The sequence below is a fragment of the Diceros bicornis genome, chromosome 24, assembly GCF_020826845.1.
Source record: "Diceros bicornis minor isolate mBicDic1 chromosome 24, mDicBic1.mat.cur, whole genome shotgun sequence".
NCBI classification, from domain to species: Eukaryota; Metazoa; Chordata; class Mammalia; order Perissodactyla; family Rhinocerotidae; genus Diceros; species Diceros bicornis.
The window spans coordinates 48,069,095-48,093,113 of record NC_080763.1 but is presented as its reverse complement, the minus strand read 5'-3'; the positions used below and the strand labels follow the sequence as shown (position 1 = coordinate 48,093,113).

At 38.3% G+C, this 24,019-nt stretch overlaps 1 protein-coding gene across 11 annotated transcripts in view; it reads right to left on the bottom strand.

Annotated features, from left to right (window-relative positions):
- MARK3 (microtubule affinity regulating kinase 3) overlaps window positions 1-24,019 on the bottom strand; it is a 110,653-nt gene that overhangs the window by 68,914 nt on the left and 17,720 nt on the right. For all 11 annotated transcript variants that reach the window (XM_058567768.1, XM_058567770.1, XM_058567775.1 and 8 more), the window contains one exon: window positions 21,676-21,867. In XM_058567768.1, the coding sequence (XP_058423751.1) occupies window positions 21,676-21,867 (192 nt within the window). The remainder of the gene's footprint in view (window positions 1-21,675; window positions 21,868-24,019) is intronic.

The window sequence follows — 24,019 nt, the reverse complement described above, 5'->3', positions numbered from 1 at the left end:
TACTGGCGAGGCTGTGTTTCCTCCTCTGCATCCTTCAGAACACAGATCCAATAAGAAGCACCACTGAAGAAAGGGACTATAGTCCAAGTCTGGGGAAAGCAGCTCAGAGATTCTCTGTGTCAACAGTTCTCAAACTTTTTGGTCCCCTTTATACTCTTGAAGATTACTGATGACCCAAAATGTGGGTTATATCTATCAATATTTACCACACTACAAGTGAAAACTGAGAAAGTGTAAAAATAAGTGCTGAATAATTCATTTCAACATAATATTCAACAAAATGGTGCTGGGAAAACTGGATATCCATATGCAAAAAAATGAAGTTGGACTCTTACCTAACATCATATACAAAAATTAGCTCAAAGTGGATCAGAGATCTAAATGTAAGATCTAAAACTATCAAACTCTTAGAAGAAAATATAGGGCAAAAACTTCATGACACTGGATTGACAATGATAACTTACATATGATACAAAAGGCACAGGCAACAAAAGAAAAAGATAAACAAATTGGACTTTGAAAATTTTTAAATTTTGTGCATCGAAAGATCATACCAACAGAATAAAAATGAAACCCACAGAATCAGAGAAAATATTTACAAATCATAGATCTGCTAAGAGATTAATATCCAGAATATAGACAGAACTCCTAAAACTCAACAACAAAAAAACAACCCAACTCAAAACTGGCCAAAAGACTTGAAGAGACATTTCTCCAAAGAAGATATACAAATGATTAGTAAGCACATGAAAAAGATGCTCAACATCACTTATCTTTAGGGAAATGCAAATCAAAACTACGAGATACCACTTCATACCCATCAGGACGGGCACTATAAAAAAAAAAATGAAAATAACAAGCCTTGGTGAGGATGTGGAGAAACTGGAACCCTTGTGCACTGTTAGTAGGAATGTAAAATGGTAATTTTTTCTCAAAAAATTAGAAATAGAATTACCACATGATTTCAGCAATTCCACCCAGAAGAATGGAAAGCAGGGACTTAAATAGATATTTGTACACCCATGTTCACAGCAGCATTACTCGTAATAGCTAACACATGGAAGCAACCCAAGTGTCCATCAAGGGATGCATGGATAAGCCTAATGTGGTATACCCATATAAGGGAATATTAGTCAGACTTAAAAAGGAAATTCTGTCACATGCTACAACATGGGTGAATCTAGGACACTATGCTATGTGAAATAAGCCAGTCACAAAAGGACAAATATTGTATGATTCCACTCACATGACGTACCCAGAGTTTTCAAAATCATAGAAACAGAAAAGTTGAATGGTGGTTGCCAGGGGCTGGGGGGAGGGGAGAATGGGGAGTTAGTGTTTAATGGGTACAGAGTTTCAGTTTCACAAGACGAAAAAAGTTGTGGAGATAGACAGTGGTGATGGTTGTACAACATTATGAATGTATTTAATACCACTGAAATATACACTTAAAAACCGTTAAGATGATACATTTTATGTTATGTGTATTTTATCACAATAAAAAGTTTGGAAAAAAGCCCATTACACATTAATATAAATAAATTTTTACAGAATTCTCATCTGTCTTTCTGTATTCAATCTGTTGTGTTATCACACGTCACGCAGCCTCTGGAAATTGTACTTCACGCTTGTGAGGATAGAAAAAGCAAATAATGTCTTAATAGCATTACAAAAATAGTTTTAACTTTGCAGACCGTCTCAAATGGTCTCAGAAAACCTCAAGGGGTCCCCATGCCTACTTCAAGAATTGCTGCACTATTCATATTAACACTTTTTTTAAAAAAACTTGCTTAACTTGGTCACAAGCCTCCATCTGCCCAAGTTATATGATTACTTCCTACGAACCTATTAACCTGCAGAGGAGCTACAGAAAGGGAAATGCTGCAGCAAGGCCTCCAGTGAGTCTCTCTGGAGTGAAAGGAACTCACCACCTCTTGCTCCCACCTTGGGAAGGAACAAAATCAGAATTGGAGGAGGAGCAGAGAGTTAATGAGTGTGTATGCTTGAAAAAAGCAAAGTCAGAATTCTAATTCTGGGTCGGCCCCGTGGCTTAGCGGTTAAGTGCGCGCACGCTACACTACTGGCAGCCCCGGTTCGGATCCCGGGCGCACACCGACGCACCGCTTCTCCGGCCATGCTGAGGCCGTGTCTCACATACAGCAACTAGAAGGATGTGCAACTATGACATACAACTATCTGCTGGGGCTTTCGGGGCGGGGGGGGGGGAAAGGAGGAGGATTGGCAATAGATGTTAGCTCAGAGCTGGTCTTCCTCAGCAAAAAGAGGAGGATTAGCATGGATGTTAGCTCAGGGCTGATCTTCCTCAAAAAAAATAAATAAATAAATAAAAGAGAAAGCTGGCAACATTTAAAAAAAAAGAATTCTAATTCTGTATTTGGAAAATATAAGTCTTGACAGAAATTATAGCAAATAAAGCAAAAGAACATATTGGCTACCGAAATATGCAAACAATGACCACCTTGTGCATATCTCAACTGGGGAGAAAGACATCTTACTCATTGTTACAGCCCTAGCACACTACCAGGTACACTAGAAGCATTCAATAAACACTTGCTGAGTTGATCTGAGGCCTTGAACACTCACATCAGTAACCACACACACATACATTAGAAATGGAGATAGAAGAGTGAAGTAGTACAGTTTCTGTGTTTTAACAAACAACACGGTTTTAAAAAATTACATCATTTCAAAGTTGAATGAATTAATTTTCTTCGAACTTTACTTTTATAATTTTATGTGGTACACGTGGATCTCCCAACTTCCAAAGAAACCTCTTAGACATACTATTCTTTTCTAGCCACCACTCTATTTTCTTCCTCCTTCTCATGGCCCAATTCATCAAATATGCTCCCTTTCCAGCTCCTCTTCCCTCTGATCTTCTGAGACCTGGCTTCTATTCTCATGACTGGACTCTTGATCACTAGTTTTTTCTGGTTCTGCTTAATATCTGCCTTCTAAAGATTCTATTCTGATTCTGTTCTTACACATTTTCAAGTACTGCTATTCAAATAGTGTCTAAAGCAAAAACAGGAGCTCAAAATACGTTGCATTCAGCTAAATCCATCTGTAGATGAGAGCCATTTTATCAAAATCAAGTGTCCTCAGAGTAAAACATTACCATTTAACATGATGTATATGTGTGTCAATGAAGCCTGAGGGGGAAGCTCCTAACCCACTCTTCCTTCCAGCTCCCTTCTGGAATGACTCATCTACAAAACAACCTTGACCCATAGACGGGGCCTGGAGGAGAGCTTAGATCTCAAGGTCACCAAAAGAGGTAACTGTTGGGCATTGCTAGGCGCCTCAGAAAGATGGCAACTACAGAGAGGACCACCCACTCATTCACAAGGCTGTGGAGTTTTGTTGGCTGGTGTGTGTGTGTGTGTGTGTGTGTGTGTGTGTGTGGCCAGCGGGGTGCACACAGCAAAAGCCTAGGGAGTTCACTAGGCAAGGAGAGGAGTGTCCCTGCCACTTGTGTAAAGTTCTGGGAAATTCCATTTAGTCACCCTGATGCCAGAAGCAAAGTGGAAAATTAAAAAATAGGGATAAAGAGAACACATACATTAGAAGGGCTTCTCCCAACATTCCTTGACTGAAAGGGCCCAACAAACCTATAGCAAATACCCACAGGAGAAAAATCCTTATCCCCCATTTCCTGTCAACTCACTACTGGTCAAAAGATCATAATACTCTGCTCCTGGCAGTTATTAAAGCATCCACAACCAATAAGGAGCAGGCAAAAAAAGATCCCAAATCCTTTAAGAGGAGGGAAAAAAATAAATAAATAAAATCTTTAAAAAAAAAAAAAAAAATCCTTTAAGAGGACACAGTAGCTGGAAGAATGGTCTATTAGTCAGCTCAGGCTGCCATAACAAAAAATACCATAGACTGTGTGGCTTAAACAGCAGAAATTCACTTTCTCACATTTTGGGAGATAATACGATAATAAAAAATAGCCTCGGGGCTGGCCCTGTGGCATAGTGGTTAAGTTCGTGAGCTCCGCTTTGGCGGCCCAAGGGTTCACAGGCTCGGATCCTGGGCATGGACCGACACATCGCTTGTCAAACCATGCTGTGGCAGTGTCCCACATAAACTAGAGGAAGATGGGCACAGACCTTAGCCCAGGGCTGATCTTCCTCACCAAAAAAAAAAAGAAAAAATAGCCTCAATTAAGTATCAAATGACAAATACAAGTGAGTTCTTTTGTAGTTCATGTGAGGGGAGAGATCCCTGGGAAGCTATGAAAATAAGTTGAGAAAAAAAACAATGAGCTTGAAAGAAAACCTGAGGCTAAAAGAAAACTGTAGTATAGAAACAGACAATATTTCAGAAACCAAAATAACCTTCAGCTGTGAAAAACTGGATAAAAACAAGATAGTAAATGCATCTAACATCCCCAAATCCATAGTAAATATGGGATAGATGCTTCCATGACAATAAGGAATGGGCAGTATTTTCACTAAAGAGCTAAATCAGATGAATTTTATGACTGGTGCTTGTGTTTTTAAAGATATGATTTTGGTGTCTACTTCTGATTAGCTCATGGTCTAAAAATTAAGAATCATCCTAGAGAGAAGGGTCTCGTCTAAACTGGACTTATACCACAATTCATTCTATTTAAAGACTTGATTAGAAACTGTTCTCTAGCTGTACATAGTATATACCTTGGTTATAATTCATTAATCTAATTTATCTGTTCAGTAAAAATCCCATTCTTCCAATGAATGCATAAATTTTCTTGTGTATCCTTTATGTTCCCAATATCCTTGTGATATAAGTGCATGATACAGATTACCTCCCTTCTTTCGGGGAATTCTTTCCACTATATAATTCCACCTCATCTCTATTCTTACCCCAAGGATAGCAGTTAAAATGGTCTCTTAACATAATACATAACTCTTTATCTTATACTGACTCAGAATGAACTAAGTCTCCGAATCACCAATACCACTTCCTGCAACACTCTGGGTTTTCTTTAGTGGTCTTAGTTACCTCAATAGGCAAGACACATCACATGTCCATCAAAGGGCAAGAGAATGCTGACAGAAATAAAGATTTTAGCTTTGAGTGGGCTGAGAACAGTACCAAGTGATAAAAATACAATAATAAATAGACTAGAGATTTTAAGTTTCCTTCTATCTATTAGGAATATTATACTGTAATAAACTTACAAGAAAACCAACTTTCTAGTAAAAATTCACTTAGTTTTTTACCATATGACCCAGCAATCTGACTCCTGGTTAATTATCCTAGAGAAATTAAAATTTATGTTCACATGAGAACCTGTACAAGAATGCTTATGCAGTTCTATTCATAACTGCCAAATAATGGAAACAACTCAAATGTCCTTCAGCAGGGGAATGAAAAAAACTGCGCTCCAGCCATACCATGGTATACAGTCATGCACTGCTTAATGACATGGACACATTCTGAGCAATGCATCATTAGGTGATTTCGTTGTTGTGCGAACACCGTAGCATGTACCTACACAAACCCAGATGGTATAGCCTACTGTATACTAAGGCTATATGGCACTAATCTTATGGGACCCCCATGGTATATGTGGTCCACTGCTGATGGAAGAAGCTACCAACATATACAATAACTTGGATGAATCTCAAAGGCATTATGCTGAGTGAGAAGTTGTTAATTTCAAAAGGTTACATATTATATGATCCCACTTACTTGGATGAAGAACAGACATGTGGTTGCAGGAGGTTATGTTGGAGGAGGGGGCAACCATCAAGAGATCACAAGGGAGTTTTCTGAAGTAATGGGACTGTTCTGTATCTCAATTATGGTGGCGGTAACATAAGTCTATAAAATGTGTTAAAATCCATAGAATTATATGCCAAAAGAAAAAATGATGTATAATTTAAAAAATAACATCAACTTCCTTAATTTTGATGTCCAAAATGAGAATGAGTTCAAAAGGTGCTCGGATACAAGATGTTATACAAATGTTATAGCCTTCCCATGTATTCACAACAGCTAGGGAAAAAATCCCACTCACAATAGCAACAAAAATTATAAAATACCTTGATGTGAACTTAACAAGAATTATGCAAAACGCAGACAAAGGCAATTACCAATCTTGAAAAAAAACTGAGACATATTTCATATTCCTGGATAGAAAGATGTGGCTGGCATTATTAAAATAGCAAATTTCCCCCAAATCAGCTTATAAATTCAATTAATTCCAATCAAAACTAATCTAATCAAAATTCCAGTAAGGTTATTTTTAGAACATGGCAACTTGATTCTAAAATTTATCTGACTTGGGCCGGCCCCGTGGCTTAGCGGTTGAGTGTGCACACTCTGCTGCTGGCTGCCTGCGTTCGGATCCTGGGCGCACACCAACACACCGCTTCTCCAGCCATGCTGAGGCTGCGTCCCACATGCAGCAACTAGAAGGATGTGCAGCTATGACATACTACTATCTACTGGGGCTTTGGGGGGAAAATAAATAAATAAATAAAATCTAGAAATAAAAAAAAAAAAAACTAAAATTCATCTGACTGAGTAAATGGCAAGAAGAGCCATGAAATTTTTGAAAAATAAGAATAATCAGTAGGGACTTTAGGTACCTACTCCAAAAAAAAATCAAAATGTACGATCAAAAGCTACAGTAATAAAAAGACCACAGTATAGGTACAAGACTAAATTTAAATAAATCAGAGAAACAAAAGGACATATATGGGAATTTAGTATGTGATAAAGCAGGTATCTTCAATCAGCGGGAAAGAACAGATCATCCTGGGACAAGTGGTAATCCACATGAAAAAAATAAAAATTCCTATACCTCATACTAATCCCTCAAAATATATATATCAAATAAATTAAGTATTCAAATGTGACCCATAGGAGTATATGCAGAAAACACAAAATCATTTTAAAAATCTTCAAAGTAAACCTTTCTTACCAAGACAGAAACCATGATCAGACGTGAAACCCAGACAACTCAGACTGATGTCTGAAACACATAAACGGTTTAAATCATTAAGATTTAAAAGAGAAAAGAAAAGACAAATGGATAAAGGATATAAACAGGACACATTTTAAAAAGAAAATATAAATGACTAAAATACATGAAAATACTATTAACCTAAGTAGTTATCAGGAAAAAGCATGGTTTTTTTTTTAATACCATTTTTCATTCATCAGACAAAAATTATCTACAGTGTTAGCAAGGGTATAGAAAAATGGACACTGGGGGCTGGGCCCGATGGCGTAGTGGCTAACCTCGTGCACTCCACCTCAGTGGCCCGGAATTCACGAGTTCAGATCCTGGGCACAGACCTAAACACCACGCATCAACCCATGCTGTTATGGCAACCCACATACAAAATAGAGGAAGACTGGCACAGATGTTAGCTCAGGGCCAATCTTCCTCACCAAAAAATAAATTAATTAATAAGAATAAAAGAAAAATGGACACTCATTCATTTTGGTAGGATAATAAAGTAGTATGACATTTTCTCAAAACCAATTTAGCAGTACCTATTACAATGTCAAATATTCATTCCCTTTGACCCAGGATTTCCACTTCTAGGAATTTATCCTATAGAAACACTCTATTTTATTTTTTTAATTTTTATTTATTTATTTTTTTCCCCCAAAGCCCCAGTCATAGTATGTCATAGTTGCACAGCCTTCTAGTTGCTGTATGTGGGATGCGGCCTCAGCATGGCTGGAGAAGTGGTGCGTCGGTGCGCGCCCGGGATCCGAACCTGGGCCACCAGCAGCGGAGCGTGCGCACTTAACCGCTAAGCCACAGGGCCGGCCCAGAAACACTCTTAACAAGAGCACAGAGAATCATGTTAAAGAATGTTCACTGCAAATGTTTGTAATACCAAAAATTCAGAAACCACCCAACGCCCAATGACAGGGGATAGACTATGGTGCCAGCACACACTGGAAGATGACATTCAATTAAACAGAACGTGAGGATCTATGAGCAAGCACTAAGATCCAGACGTGGTCAAGTATGTTGCTAAGAAAAATTACCCTTATGTCTCATGAGTTCTTTTTTGTTAAAATAAACAAAAAGTTAACGTCTATATAAAAAACTATGGGAATCAACACCAAACTGCTGAAAGTAATCCTCTTTGAGGACAGAAATTTCAAGAAACTTTTACTTTCTACATAACGAACTTCTATAATGTTTGTATTTTATATGATTCTGGGTAATAACTACAACAGGAAAAAAAAAGAAAAATGGTTTTGTTCAAAGTTTAAAAAAACTGAAAAAAATTTAAATTTAGCCACTATCTAGTCAGAATCAAGCATTTCTGGAGAGAGAAGCAACTAGATGTAAACACCACATGCCAGACTCCAGCCATGTACGTTAAGTCAAAGAGGAGAGGCTCTGTTTGTCCCACTCCTCTTCTAACCTACCATCTCTGCCCACCGGCCAAGTAACCACCTGAGATTGGTGGAAACTAAACTCAGAGGTTTTATTTCTTATTTCAACGAGCTTTGATCAAGGACATCAAGGAAAGCTCAAAGATTTTAAAATATGAAGAAATTCTTCAAGAAATATCCAACTCAATTAAGAAAAGCAACATAGGGATTATAGGTATTTTAGAGGGAGAAAGGAGTAGACAGTTTGTTCAAAGAAATAATAGCTGAGAACTTCCCAAATCTGGGAAAGGAACTAGAGTTATAAGTACATGAAGCCAATAGAACTCCTAATTACATCAATGCAAAAAGACCTTCTCCAAGGCATATACTATTACAACTGGCAAAAGTCAATGACGAAGAAAAAATATTAACGGCAGCAAGGCAAAAGAAAATAACCTACAAAGGAACCCCTACCAGGCTTTCAGCAGATCTCTCAGCAGAAACCTTATAGGCTAGAAGAGAATGGAATGATACCTTCAAAATAATGAAAGACAAAAGCTTTCAGCCAAGCATACTCTATCCAGTGAAACTATCCTTCAGATACGATGGAGAAATAAAAGCTTTCCCAGATAAACAAAAGCTGAGGGGGTTCATCGCCACTAGGCCTGCCTTAGAAGAAATGCTGAAAGGAGCCCTCCCACCTGAAACTAAAAAGCAAAAGTTTACAAAACCTTGAGCAAGGAGATAAAGATACAGAATCAGAAAACCGCAGCTCTATATCAGACCAGGTTAGTAAATACTTAATTATAACATAAAAAGACAAGGGGAAGGAAAGGATCAAAAATAACTGTCAACACTTCAATTTAGTCACAAACTCACAACAAAGAAAAGAACAATTTGCGACAACAATAACTTAGAAGGGGAAGAGGAAAGAGATGGAACCTGCTTAGGCTAATGGAAATAAGAGGCTATGAGAAAATGGACTATCATCTAGGAGATCTTTTATACACACCTCATGGCAACCACTAAACAAAAAATCAGAGCAGAGCCACAAATCATAAATAAGAAAAAACCATCATAGAAAACCACCAAACTGCAATGGCAGTCAGAAATATAACGGAAAAGAAACAACGGAAATATAGAACAACTGGAAAACAAGAGATAAAATGGCAACATTAAGCCCTCATATATCAATAACCACTCTGAATGTAGACAAATGGAATTCTCCAATCAAAAGACACAGAGTGGCTGGATGGATTAAACAACAAGATCCAACAGGGGCCACCCTGATGGCATAGTGGTTAGGTTCGCACACTCAGCTTTGGCGGCCCAGGGTTTGCCAGTTTGGATCCTGGGCATGGACCTACGCGGCGCTCATCAAGCCATGCTGAGGCGGCGTCCGACACAGAGCAACTAGAAGGATGTACAACTATGACATACCACTATCTACTAGGTCTCTGGGGAGAGAAAAAGGAGAAAGATTGGCAACAGATGTTAGCTCAGGGCCAATCTTCCTCAAAACAAACAAACAAACAAAAAAACCACAGACACACCGAGACCCAACAATCTGCTGCCTCCAAGAAACACATCTCAGCTCTAAAGACAAACACAGGCTGAGAGTGAAGGGATGGAAGACGATACTCCAAGAAAATGGCAAGCAAAAGAAAGCAGATGCTGCCATGCTTATATCAGACAAAACAGACTTCAAGATAAAAAAAGGCAATGACAGACAAAGAGGAGCAGTATATAATGAGAAAATGGACATTCCACCAAGAGGACATAACACTTATGAACATATATGCACCTAACACAGGAGCACCAAAATATATAAAGTAACTACTAATAGACCTAAAAGGAGAAATTGACAGAAACACACTAATAGTAGGGGACATCAACACCCCACTTACATCAATGGATAGATCATCCAGACAGAAAGTCCATAAGGAAATGGTGGCCTTAAATGAAATACAGACCAGATGGACTTAACAGATATATATAGAACATTCCATCCGAAAACAAGAAAATATACATTCTTCTCAAGTGCACATGGAACACTCTCAAAGATAAACCATATGTTGGGAAACAAGGCAAGCCTCAATAAATTTAAGAAGACTGAAATCATATCAAGCATCTTTTCCAACCACAGAGCTATGAAACTAGAAATCAACTCCAAGAAAAAAGCTAGGAAAGTCACAAATATGTGAAGACTAAAAAACATGCTACAGAACAACCAATAGATTAATGAAGAAATCCAAGGAGAAATCAAAAAATACCTGGAGACAAACAAAAATGAAAACACAACATACCAACTCTTATGGGATGCAGCAAAAGCAGTTCTAAGAGGGAAATTTATAGCAATACAGGCCTACCTCAACAAACAAGAAAATACTCAAATAAGTAATCTTAAACTCCACCTAACAAAACTAGAAAAAGTCCAAAGTCAGCACAAGGAGGAAAATAATAAAAATTAGAGCAGAAATAAATGAAATTGAAACAAACAAAAAAACACACTAGAAAGGATCAATGAAACAAAGAGCTGGTTCTTTGAGAAGATAAACAGAACTGACAAATCTTTAGCCAGCCTCACTAAGAAAGAAAGAGAGAAGGTTCAAATAAAAATTAGAAATGAAAAAGGAGAAATTATAATGATACCACAGAAATACAAAGGATTATAAGAAAATACTATGAAAAACTATATGCCAACAAATTGGACAACCTAGAAGAAATGGATAAATTCTTAGCCTCATACAACCTCGCAAAACTCAATCAAGAAGAAATAACAAATCTGAATAGATCAATCACAAGTAAAGAGATTGAAACAGTAATCAAAAACCTCCCGGAGTGACGTCAGCATCATGGCGGAGTGAGCTTTCCCGTGAACTCTTCCCCCGACAAGATACAACAAAAGCAACAGCCACAAACCAACAACGCAATCCCAGACAGTGAAAACCTAGAGCGGAGGGATCCACACTGCCGCACATCTGAGAGCGGAACGTGCCAGGCCCCCGGAGGAAGTGGGGAGAGGTAAGGAGAACTCCGCTCCCTCCCCATCAGATCAGCGATCCCGGTCCGCGCGGCTCCCAGAGAGGGGGGAGGGGCGGCCCTCGGCGGGGAAACCGTGACTCTTCGGACTCTCTCAGCCAGTGGGAAACTCCCGCACAGAGGACTCAGAGGAGCCACAGCGCTACCATCAACATCTGAGCACCCCAGAGAGCAGATAAAGAGGGGCAAACGAGAAGCCTCCCATGTCAGGGACCCAGAGGGCAAAAGAGAGAGCTCCCCCCTCCCCGCAACCCAGAGTCTGCAGCTCGACCAGACGAGACCTAGCGATCCGAGGCAGACCTGATCAAACGACTGGACCCGTGGATCGCAGTGGGGAAAAAAAAAAACAAAACTGTGGATCACAGCAGAAAAACCGGGGCAGAGCGCAGGGGGCTTAGACTACACAGCCCTTTACCACCAGACAGTGGCGGCAGGTGGAAATTGTAACCAGAGACTTCTAGGATGAGGAAAAACAAAACCAACACAGGAACCACAATGCAAAAATATATGAAATCACCAGACCAGAAACAAAATGACAAGCACCCAGAAATCAACCCCGAAGACACAGAAATCCATAAACTAAATGACAGAGATTTCAAAATAGCTATCATAAAAACACTCAACGAAATACGAGACAACACAGACAAACAATTCAATGAGATTAGGAGTTTCTTCACAAAAGAGATTGAAATCATAAAGAAAAACCAATCAGTGCTGATGGAGATGAAGAACACAATGGAGGAGATAAAGGAGAATCTGGAATCTTTAAAGAACAGAGCTGACAATATGGAGGAAAGAATTAGTACTTTAGAGAATAGGAATACAGATATACTCCAGATGGAAGAAGAGAGAGAACTAAGACTAAAAAGAAATGAAGAAAGACTCTGAGAAATATCTGACTCTATTAGAAAATGTAACATAAGAATTATAGGTATTCCTGAGGGAGAGGAGAGGGAAAGAGGAACAGAGAGCCTATTCAAGGAAATAATAGCTGAAAATTTCCCAAATCTGGGGAAGGAGCAGGAAATACCAGTAAGCGAAGCCAACAGGACACCTATATATATTAACAGATAAAGGCCTTCACCACGACACCTAGTGGTAAGGCTAGCCAGGGTCAACGACAAAGAAACAATATTAAGGGCAGCTAGACAAAAACAAAAAATAACGTACAAAGGAACTCCCATCAGGCTCTCAGCGGATTTCTCAACAGAAACTTTTTAGGCTAGAAGAGACTGGAATGATATATTCAAAATACTGAAAGACAAAAACTTTCAGCCAAGAATACTCTATCCAGCAAAAATATCCTTCAAATATGATGGAGAAATAGTAACTCTCCCAGATAAACAAAAGCTAAGGGAGTTCATGGCCACGAGGCCCCCACTACAAGAAAAACTCAAGAAGGCCCTCAGGCCTGAAAAAAAGAAGAGAAAGGGAACACAAAGCTTGGAGGAAGGAGAAAAGTAGGTAGACAAAATCAGAGAAATAGTAGATCTTTACCGGAATAGGTTAGCAACCACTTAAATACTAAACTCAAAGATCAAAGGAAGAAATTCACCAAAAATAAATTTAACCTCATCACTGTAAACACACAGCCACAACACAAGATAGAATAAGGTATAACAAGAGCAACTTAGAAGGGGAAGAGGAAAGTGACTGAATTGACTTAGTATAAGGAAATAGGAGGCTATCAGATAATGGACTATCTCATACACAAGATTTTTTGCCCAAACCTCAAGGTAACCACTAAACAAATAATCAAAGCAAAACCACATATGATAAACAAAGAGAAAACTAGAAGAATCATAAGACAGAACAACCAAACTGAATTGGCAGTCCAAAACAAATGGGACAAGAAACAAAGGAAATGCAAAAGAACCAGAAAATAAGTGACAAAACAGCAACATTAAGCCCTTATATATCAATAATTACCCTAAATGTAAATGGATTGAACTCTCCAGTCAAAAGATACAGAGTGGCAGGATGGATTAAAAAGCAAGACCCAACAATATGCTGCCTTCAGGAAACACATCTTAGCACTAAAGACAAGCACAGGCTCAGAGTGAAAGGATGGAAGACAATACTCCAAGCTAATGGCAAACAAAAGAAAGCAGGTGTTGCCATACTCATATCAGACAAAGTAGACTTCAAGATAAAACAGGTTAAGAAAGACAAAGAAGGGAAATATATAATGATAAAAGAGACACTACATCAAGAAGACATATCACTTATAAATATATATGCACCCAACATAGGAGCACCAATGTACATAAAGCAACTATTAACAAACCTAAAAGGAGAAATCAACAACACCACAATAATAGTAGGGGATCTTAACACCCCACTTACAGCAATGGACAGATCATCCAGACAAAAAGTTAATAAAGAAATATTAGACTTAAATGAAAAACTGGACGAGATGGACCTAGTAGACATATACAGAGCACTCCATCCAAAAACAGCTGACTACACATTCTTCTCAAGCACGCATGGAACATTCTCTAGGATAGACCATATGTTGGGAAACAAAGCAAGCCTCAATAAATTTAAGAAGATTGAAATCATAACAAGCATCTTTTCAGACCATAAGGCTATGAAACTGGAAATGAACCAGGAAAAAAAAACTGGGAAAGTGACAAAAATGTGGAGATTAAACAACATGCTACTGAACAACCAATGGATCATTGATGAAATTAAAGGAGAAATCAAAAACTATCTGGAAACAAACGAAAATGATAACATGCCATATCAAACCATATGGGACGCAGCAAAAGCAGTCCTGAGAGGGAAACTCATAGCGATACAAGCCCACCTTAACAAACAAGAAAAAGCCCTAATAGGCAACCTTAAATTACACCTAACAGAACTAGAAAAAGAAGAACAAACAAAGCCCAAAGCCAGCAGAAGGAGAGAAATAATAAAAATCAGAGCAGAAATAAATGATATTGAGACCAAAAAAACAGTAGAAAAGATTAATGAAACAAAGAGTTGGTTCTTCGAGAAGATAAACAAAATTGACAAACCCTTAGCCAGGCTTACTAAGAAAAAAAGAGAAAAGGCTCAAGTAAATAAAATTAGAAATGAAAGAGGAGAAATTACAATGGATACCAGGGAAATACAGAGGATTATAAGAGAATACTATGAGAAATTATATGCCAACAAATTGGACAATCTAGAAGAAATGGATAAATTCTTAGACTTATACAACCTCCCAAAATTGAACCAAGAAGAAATGGAGAATCTGAATAGACCAATAACAAGTAAAGAGATTGAAATAGTAATCAAAAACCTCCCAAAAAATAAAAGTCCAGGACCAGATGGCTTCTCCAGTGAATTTTACCAAACATTCAAAGAAGATTTAATACCCATCCTCCTCAAACTATTCCAAAAAGTAGAGGAAGATGGAACACTTCCTAAATCATTCTACGAGGCCAACATCACCCTGATACCAAAACCAGACAAAGACAATACAAAGAAAGAAAATTACAGGCCAATATCGCTGATGAACATTGATGCAAAAATCCTCAACAAAATATTGGCAAACCGAATACAACAATACATTAAAAAGATCATACACCATGATCAAGTGGGATTTATACCAGAGACGCAGGGATGGTTCAACATCCGCAAATCAATCAACATGATACATCACATCAACAAAACAAAGAATAAAAACCACATGATCGTCTCAATAGACGCAGAGAAGGCATTTGACAAGATACAACATCCATTTATGATAAAAACTCTCAATAAAATGGGAATAGAAGGAAAGTACCTCAACATAATAAAGGCCATATATGACAAACCCACAGCTAACATCATACTCAACGGGGAAAGACTGAAAGCCATTCCTCTGAGAACAGGAACGAGGCAGGGCTGCCCACTCTCACCACTCCTGTTCAACATAGTACTGGAGGTTTTGGCCAGAGCAATTAGGCAAGAAAAAGGAATAAAAGGAATCCAAATAGGTAATGAAGAAGTGAAACTCTCACTATTTGCAGATGACATGATTGTATATATAGAAAACCCTAAAGAATCTGTTGGAAAACTATTAGAAACAATCAACAACTACAGCAAAGTTGCAGGGTACAAAATTAATCTACAAAAATCAGTTGCATTTCTATATGCTAATAATGAACTAACAGAAAGAGAGCTCAAAAAGATAATACCATTTACAATTGCATCAAAAAGAATAAAATACCTAGGAATAAATCTTACCAAGGAGGTGAAGGACCTATACAATGAGAACTACAAGACATTATTGAGGGAAATCCACGATGACATAAAGAAATGGAAAGAGATCCCATGCACGTGGATTGGAAGAATAAACATAGTTAAAATGTCTATATTACCTAAAGCAATCTACAGATTCAATGCAATCCCAATCAGAATCCCAATGACATTCTTCACAGAAATAGAAAAAAGAATACTAAAATTTATATGGGGCAACAAAAGACCCCGAATAGCTAAAGAAATCCTAAAGAAAAAGAACAAAGCAGGAGGCATCACAATTCCTGACTTCAAAACATACTACAAAGCAATAGTAATCAAAACACCATGGTACTGGTACAAAAACAGACACACAGATCAATGGAACAGATTTGAAAGCCCAGAAATAAAACCACACATATACGGACAGCTAATTTTCGACAAAGGTGCTAAGAACATGCACTGGAGAAAGGAAAGTCTCTTCAATAAATGGTGTTGGGAAAACTGGACATCCACATGCAAAAGAATGAAAGTGGACCATGTGCTATCGCCATTCACAAAAATTAACTCAAAATGGATCAAAGACCTGAAGGTGAGACCTGAAACTATAAAACTCATAGAAGAAAATATAGGCAACACACTATTTGACGTTGGTTTTAAAGGAATCTTTTCGGATGACATGCCTACCCAGACTAGGGAAACTAAAGAAAAAATAAACAAGTGGGACTTTATCAAATTAAAGAGCTTTTATAAGACAAATGAAACCAGAATCAAGATGAACAAACAACCAACCAGCTGGGAGAGAATATTTGCAAAACATACATCTGACAAGGGGTTGATCTCCATAATATATAAAGAACTCACACAATTGAACAACAAAAAAACAAACAACCCGATCAAAAAATGGGCAGAGGAAATGAACAGACACTTCTCCAAGGAAGATATACAGATGGCCAATAGGCACATGAAAAGATGCTCAACATCACTAATCATCAGGGAAATGCAAATCAAAACAACACTAAGATACCACCTCACGCCTGTTAGAATGGCTATAATCACAAAGACAAAAAACAACAAATGTTGGAGAGGACGTGGAGAAACAGGAACCCTCATACACAGCTGGTGGGAATGCAAATTGGTGCAGCCTCTATGGAAAACGGTATGGAGATTCCTCAAAGAATTAAAAATAGAGATGCCCTACGATCCAGCCATCCCACTACTGGGAATCTATCCAACGCACCTGAAATCAACAACCCAAAGAGGCTTATGCACCCCTATGTTCATTGCAGCATTATTCACCATAGCCAAGAAGTGGAAGCAACCTAAGTGTCCCATGACTGACGATTGGATTAAGAAAATGTGGTATATATATACAATGGAATACTACTCAGCCATAAAAAAAGACAAAATCGTCCCATTTGCAACAACATGGATGGGCCTGGAGCATATTACGTTAAGTGAAATAAGCCAGAAAGAGAAAGACAAACACTGTATGATCTCACTCATATGTGGAATATAAACCAACACATGGACAGAGAAAACTGGACTGTGGTTACCAGGGCAGTGGGGGTGGGGGGGTGGGCACAAGGGGTGAAGGGAGTCATATATGTGGTGCTGGACAAACAAAAATGTACAACCCAAAATTTCACCATGTTAGAAACCATTAAAACATCAATAAAGGGGGGAAAAAAAAAAAAAAAACCTCCCAAAAAACAAAAGTCCAGGACCAGATGGCTTCTCTGGAGAATTCTACCAAACATCCAAAGAAGATTTAATACCTATCCTTCTCAAACTATTCCAAAAAATTGAAGAAGATGGAATACTTCCTAATTCATTCCATGAGGCCAACATTACCCTGATACCAAAATCTGAGGATAACACAAAGAAAGAAAATTACAGGCCAATACTGCTGATGAACACAGATGCAAAAATCCTCAACAAAATATTAGCAAACCGAATACAGCAATACATTAAAAGGATCATACACCATGATCAAGTGGGATTTACACCACGGACACAGGGATGGTTGAACATCTGCATATCAATCAATGTGATATACCACATTAAACAAATGAGGAATAAAAATCACATGATCATCTCAACAAATGTAGACAAATCATCTGACAAGATCCAGCACTCATTTATGATAAAAACTTTCAATAAAATGGGTATAGAATGAAAGGACTTTAACACAATAAAGGCCATATATGACAAACCCACAGCCAACATCATACTTAATGAAAAACTGAAAGCCATCCCTCTGAGAACAGGAACAAGACAATGGTGCCCATTCTCGCCACTCCTATTCAACATAGTACTGGAGGTTTTAGCCAGAGCAATTAGGCAAGAAAAAGAAATAAAAGGTATCCCAATAGGAAAGGAAGAAGTGAAACTCTCACTGTTTGTGGACAACATGGTTCTATATATAGAAAACCCTAAAGAATCCACCAGAAAGCTAATAGAAACAATCAACAACTATAGCAAAGTTACAGGGTACAAAATCAACTTACAAAAATCAGTTGCATTTCTATACACTAATAACAAACTAGCAGCAAGAAAAGTCAAGATACAATCCCACTTACAATCACAGCAGAAAGAATAAAATATCTAGGAATAAATTTAACCAAGAAGGTGAAAGACCTATACACTGAAAACTATAAGACATTGAAAGAAATCAAAGAAGATATAAAAAAAATGGAAAGATATTCCATGCTCAGGGATTGGAAGAATAAACATGGTTAAAATGTCCACACTACCTAAAGCAATCTACAGATTCAATGCAATCCCAATCAGAATCCCAATGACATTCTACACAGAAATAGAACAAAGAATCCTAAAATTTATATGGAACAACAAAGGACATCCGAATAGCCAAAGCAATCCTGAGAAAAAAGAACAAAGCTGGAAGCATCACAACCCCTGACTTCAAAATATACTACAAAGCTATAGTAATCAAAATAGCATGGTACTGGCACAAAAACAGACACACAGATCAATGGAACAGAACTGAAAGCCCAGAAATAAAACCACACATCTATGGAGAGCTATCTTTGACAAAGGAGTCAAGAACATACAACGGAGAAAGGAAAGTCTCTTCATAAATGGTGCTGGGAAAACTGGACAGCCACATGCAGACGAATGAAAGTAGACCATTATCTTACACCATACACAAAAACTAACTCAAAATGGATTAAAGACCTGAATCTAAGACCTGAAATGATAAAACTCCTAGAAGAAAATGTACTCAGTTCACTCTTTGACATTGGTCTTAAGAGCATCTTTTCAAATACCATGTCTACGCAGGCAAGGGAAACAAAAGAAAAAGCAAACAAATGGGACTATATCACACTAAAGAGCTTCTGCAAGGCAAAGGAAACCATCAACAAAACAAAAAGACAACCCACCAAGTGGAAGAAAATATTTGCAAATCATATATCCAACAAAGGGTTAATTTCCAAAATATATAAAGAACTCATATAACTCAACAACAGAAAAACCAACAACCCAATCAAAAAATGGGCAGAGGATATGAACCGACATTTTTCCAAAGAAGATATACAGATGGCCAATAGGCACATGAAAAGATGTTCAACATGACTAATCATCAGGGAAATGTAAATCAAAACTACACTAAAATACCTTTCACCCATTAGAATGGCTATAATTGCCAAGACAAAAAGTAACAAATGTTGGAGAGGATGTGAAGAAAAGGGAACTCTCATACACTGCTGGTGGGAATGCAAACTGGTGCAGGCCCTATGAAAAACAATATGGAGACATCTCGAAAAATTAAAAATAGAAATACCATACAACCCAGCCATCGTACTACTGGGTATTTATCCAAAGAACATGAAATCAACAATCCAAAGAGATCTATGCACCCCTATGTTCATTGCAGCATTATTCACAATAGCCAAGACATGGAAGCAACCCAAGTGTCCTTCAATTGATGAATGGATAAAGAATATGTGTGTGCGTGTGTGTATATATATATATATATATGGAACAACAAAGGACCTCCGAATAGCCAAAGCAATCCTGAGAAAAAAGAACAAAGCTGGAAGCATCACAACCCCTGACTTCAAAATATACTACAAAGCTATAGTAATCAAAATAGCATGGTACTGGCACAAAAACAGACACACAGATCAATGGAACAGAACTGAAAGCCCAGAAATAAAACCACACATCTATGGAGATATATATATATACACACACACACACACACACACATACATATACACAATGGAATACTACTCAGCCATATAAAAAGACAAAATTGTCCCATTCGCAACAACATGGTTGGACCATGAGGGTATTACATTAAGTGAAATAAGCCAGACAGAGAAAGACAAACACCGTATGACTTCACTCATATGTGGAAGATAAACAAACACATGGATAAAGAGAACAGAACAGTGGTTACTAGAGGGGAAGAGGGTGGGGAGGGTGGGCGAGAGGGGTAAAAGGGCACATATATATGGTGACAGATGAAAACTAGACTATTGGCGGTGAGTGTGATGCAGTCTATACAGAAACTGATATATGATAATGTACACCTGAAACTATACAATATTATAAACCAATATGACCTCAATAAAATAAATAAACAAACAAACGTTAGCATAGACAAGTGCTCCCCAACTTTCATCAGGTCCTAGCAAACGGAGAAAATGAGAATATTTGAATATTTTTAGGGCACAATGCAGTAAATACAGGCTGCTTGCTGACAGAATGACTGGCCCAGGGTCCTGCTTCAGCAGCCCCGGGCATGGTGGGCTGCAGGCATCTATATAGGCACATCTGTAACAGCATCTTGGCACACATATCAGGAGGCTCTGGTACAGGGAAAGCATTTCTTTAAAAAGCTTCCTTCAAAAGTATCATTACATTCATTCAACAAATATTAAATACCTAATACGTACTTAATTATTAACAAATTAATTAACCAATTAACAACGAATATTAGGTACCTAATATGTGCCACACACTGTGTTAAGTACTGACATCTAACCTACAGCCTAAAGGGGGAAGACAGGTAAATAAGCAATACCAATTTAATGTAAAATGAGCTATCTAAGGGAAGTACCAGGATTTTTTGTGTATGTATTCGAGGAAGATTAGCCCTGAGCTAACATCTGTTGCCAAGCCTCCTCTTTTTGCTGAGGAAGACTGGCCCTGGGCTAACATCCGCACCCACGTTCCTCTACTTTATACGGGTCATCGCCACAGCATGGCTTAACAAGCAGTGTGCTGGCCTGCGCCCGGGATCTGAACCTGCGAACCCTGGGCCGCCCAAGTGGAGCGAGCGAACTTAACTGCTACACCACCGGGGAGGCCCTGAAGTAGCAGGATTTTTAATATGAGTCCCATGCCTGGGGAAAGGGAGTCTGTCAATGATTACCTCCCAGAAGACGTGATCCCTATACAAAAGGGTGAAGTGTATTTCAGGCAGAGGAACAACAGGTACAAAGACCTAAATGCAAGAAACTATGTCAAAGAAGCTAAAGAGGTTCTGTACTGCACAAGCAGAATGCGAAGAAGGAGTTAATTCAGTAGTGTTAATGGAAGTATTTTTGATAAATACGGAATGTGGCTGAACAGAAAGCCAATATCACAAAAGTTAGGAAAGCATGTGCCTTCCTGCACAATAATCTATCAAACACAAGCTATGAGAAAAGTATTTGGGGAGATGAAGACATTTCTTGAGGATAAATCTATAAAAACAGACAACACTAGTGATTTGTAAGTACCAAGAGCTTATACATGAAGTTCAAAACAATTTTTACTGTGGTGGCAGATGTTTACTACTGAAAAAGAACACTATCCATTTTGTGAGGCAAAAGATTATTCAAACACTCAATATAATATTTATAACTAAAGAAATGAGAAAGCAAAAGAACTCCCAGATAATTAACATATAAGTTTCTTGTTCTTAAAAAAAAAAAAAAAAAAAGGTTAATTAACTTAGAAGCTCAAATATATATATTCTCTTCTTCTCTCTTACGTGGAACTAAACACAGCAAGTGTCATAACAGAAATTAAGCATAATTTGTATTTTACCTCTCTGCCTGTAAGGATGTGTCTTGCCAATTTCACTTTTGCAAAATTCCCCTTGCCGATTGTTTTCAACAGTCTGTAGTTTCCGATGTGAGGTTGTTCATCTGCACAGGAAGCTATAGAGTTCCTACACCGAGCTCCAGAGCGCCCAGTGCGAGAGGTAACTTCTTGCCGCCCATCTCCATGTGACGTGTGCTACAATATAACATACAACAAAGATAAGGAAATGAGCGAACACATAGTACTTGCCAAGTTTTAAGAGCCTGTAGTTGAAGAAACAAAACATTACTGCTTTAATTTTAATTTTTTTTTTTTTTTGTGAGGAGATCAGCCCTGAGCTAACATCCGCCAATCCTCCTCTTTTTTTTTTTTTTTTGCTGAGGAAGACGGCCCTGGGCTAACATCGGTGCCCATCTTCCTCCACTTTATATGGGACGCCGCCACAGCATGGCCTACCAAGCAGCGCGTCGGTGCGCGCCCGGGATCCGAACCAGCGAACCCCGGGCCGCCGCAGCGGAGCGCGCGCACTTAACCGCTTGCGCCACCGGGCCGGTCCCCATTTTAATCTTGATCCTAATGCATCTAGTACTTTAAAGGAATCTGCCCACATGATATAAATTTATAGGGAAAACAAGAGAGTACTTAGAAGAAAAATATCAAGTGTTGACATTCACCTGGGTGTTCAGAAAGAAATGAGCTATTTTCTTTCTTTCTTTTTTTTTTTTTTAAAGATTTTATTTATTTATTTTTTTCCCTCAAAGCCCCAGTAGATAGTTGTATGTCATAGCTGCACATCCTTCTAGTTGCTGTATGTGGGACGTGGCCTGAGCATGGCAGGAGAAGGGGCGCCTGGGCGCCCGGGATCCGAACCCGGGCCGCCAGCAGCAGAGTGCTAGCACTTAACCGCCAAGCCATGGGGCCGGCCCTGAGCTATTTTCTATACGTGGCTGTAACATAAAATAGGAGTAACAGGACTGCCTTACAGTCAAAAAGAATTTCACTTTTCCATACGCTATTAAATGCACTGGCACGTCGGATCCTTACCACACCCCGTGAAGCAGGCAGAAGAGCTGATATCACCATTCACCAAAGGAGGAAACTCGTGTGCTTTATTCACAGCCACATCACTAGTGAGAAATCCAAAGAGGATGTGGATTCCCAGTTTCTTTCTACACTACACTGCTAATAGTAATTCAAAACAATGTGTTTAAAGAAACAGCCAGACTGTGTGGCCCTTGATAAGTATTTGTTGAATAGATGAATATGCTCCATAAAGGTAAAACAAAATCATATACGCCTCTAACCATACTAAATACAAAGGTACGAGTTACAAACGCCTGATGTGCACCATTCTGTATGTACAAGCACCCAGTTGCCTAGTGCTTCCTCTTTCCCCGCACATGCTCAAAGGACACTGTGCCCCACTGCCTACCTCTCATGGCTGCGAACTCCTGCTCCAGGAAGGCTTCTCACTCTCACAGCACTCAGACACTTTCAACCTCTTTCATTTCTCTTTTCTCACGTTTTGTCCAGGAAAATGTCCCTTCTTTCCCATGCTCTCTCTCTACCTATAGGTCCACACAAGCCTGATTCCAGCTGATAAACATAAGAAACTACTTTGTAATGCACTCACATCAAGAAGAAAGAAAAACAAGTATTTTAAAATGAAAGCTTAAGAATTTGTGCCATCAAGCAACCTCTGAAGCCCTGCCCTTTTCAGAATTTCCATGTTAATCTCCATCTACTTTTTCGTATTACTCTATTTCTCCTTCATGTACAAGATTTTTGGATAAGTTCTCTTCTGCTTTATTCAGTTATCACGTAATACTGCACTGCAAACAACAATTTCTATGTTTTTACTGTAAACGTATATTTTAGGTAAAACACGACTAGTTACAAATCTAAGCAACTTGTAACATTGTTCCTATAACAAAAGGATTCTAATTTCCAAATGAGAACTTTGGAAAAGCAGCCTATTTATAAATGAGGACTTGTTGACTGAAGAAAAGACTAAAACAACAACTAAGTTAGGACGCTAAGGCTTTACAAAAAACAGGTACACTTCGTTGTACACAAGATGTGCTGTTGTAATGCAAATTTTGTAGCTCAGCTGGAGTACGGTTTTAAAAAAATTCTGGTGACCATATTTGTTATATATCTATTTCCAAACTAGATTTAAGTTTCATGAAAACAGGGACAGTAATTTATTATTCTTTAGATCTTAAAACAGTAGTCAGCCCATAATAGGTACTCATAAATATTAGAACGACTAAATAAAAGATATCAAAATACTAACCATTATAGTCTTCAGATGGTTAAATTACAGGAAATTTCTCTTTTCTATCTT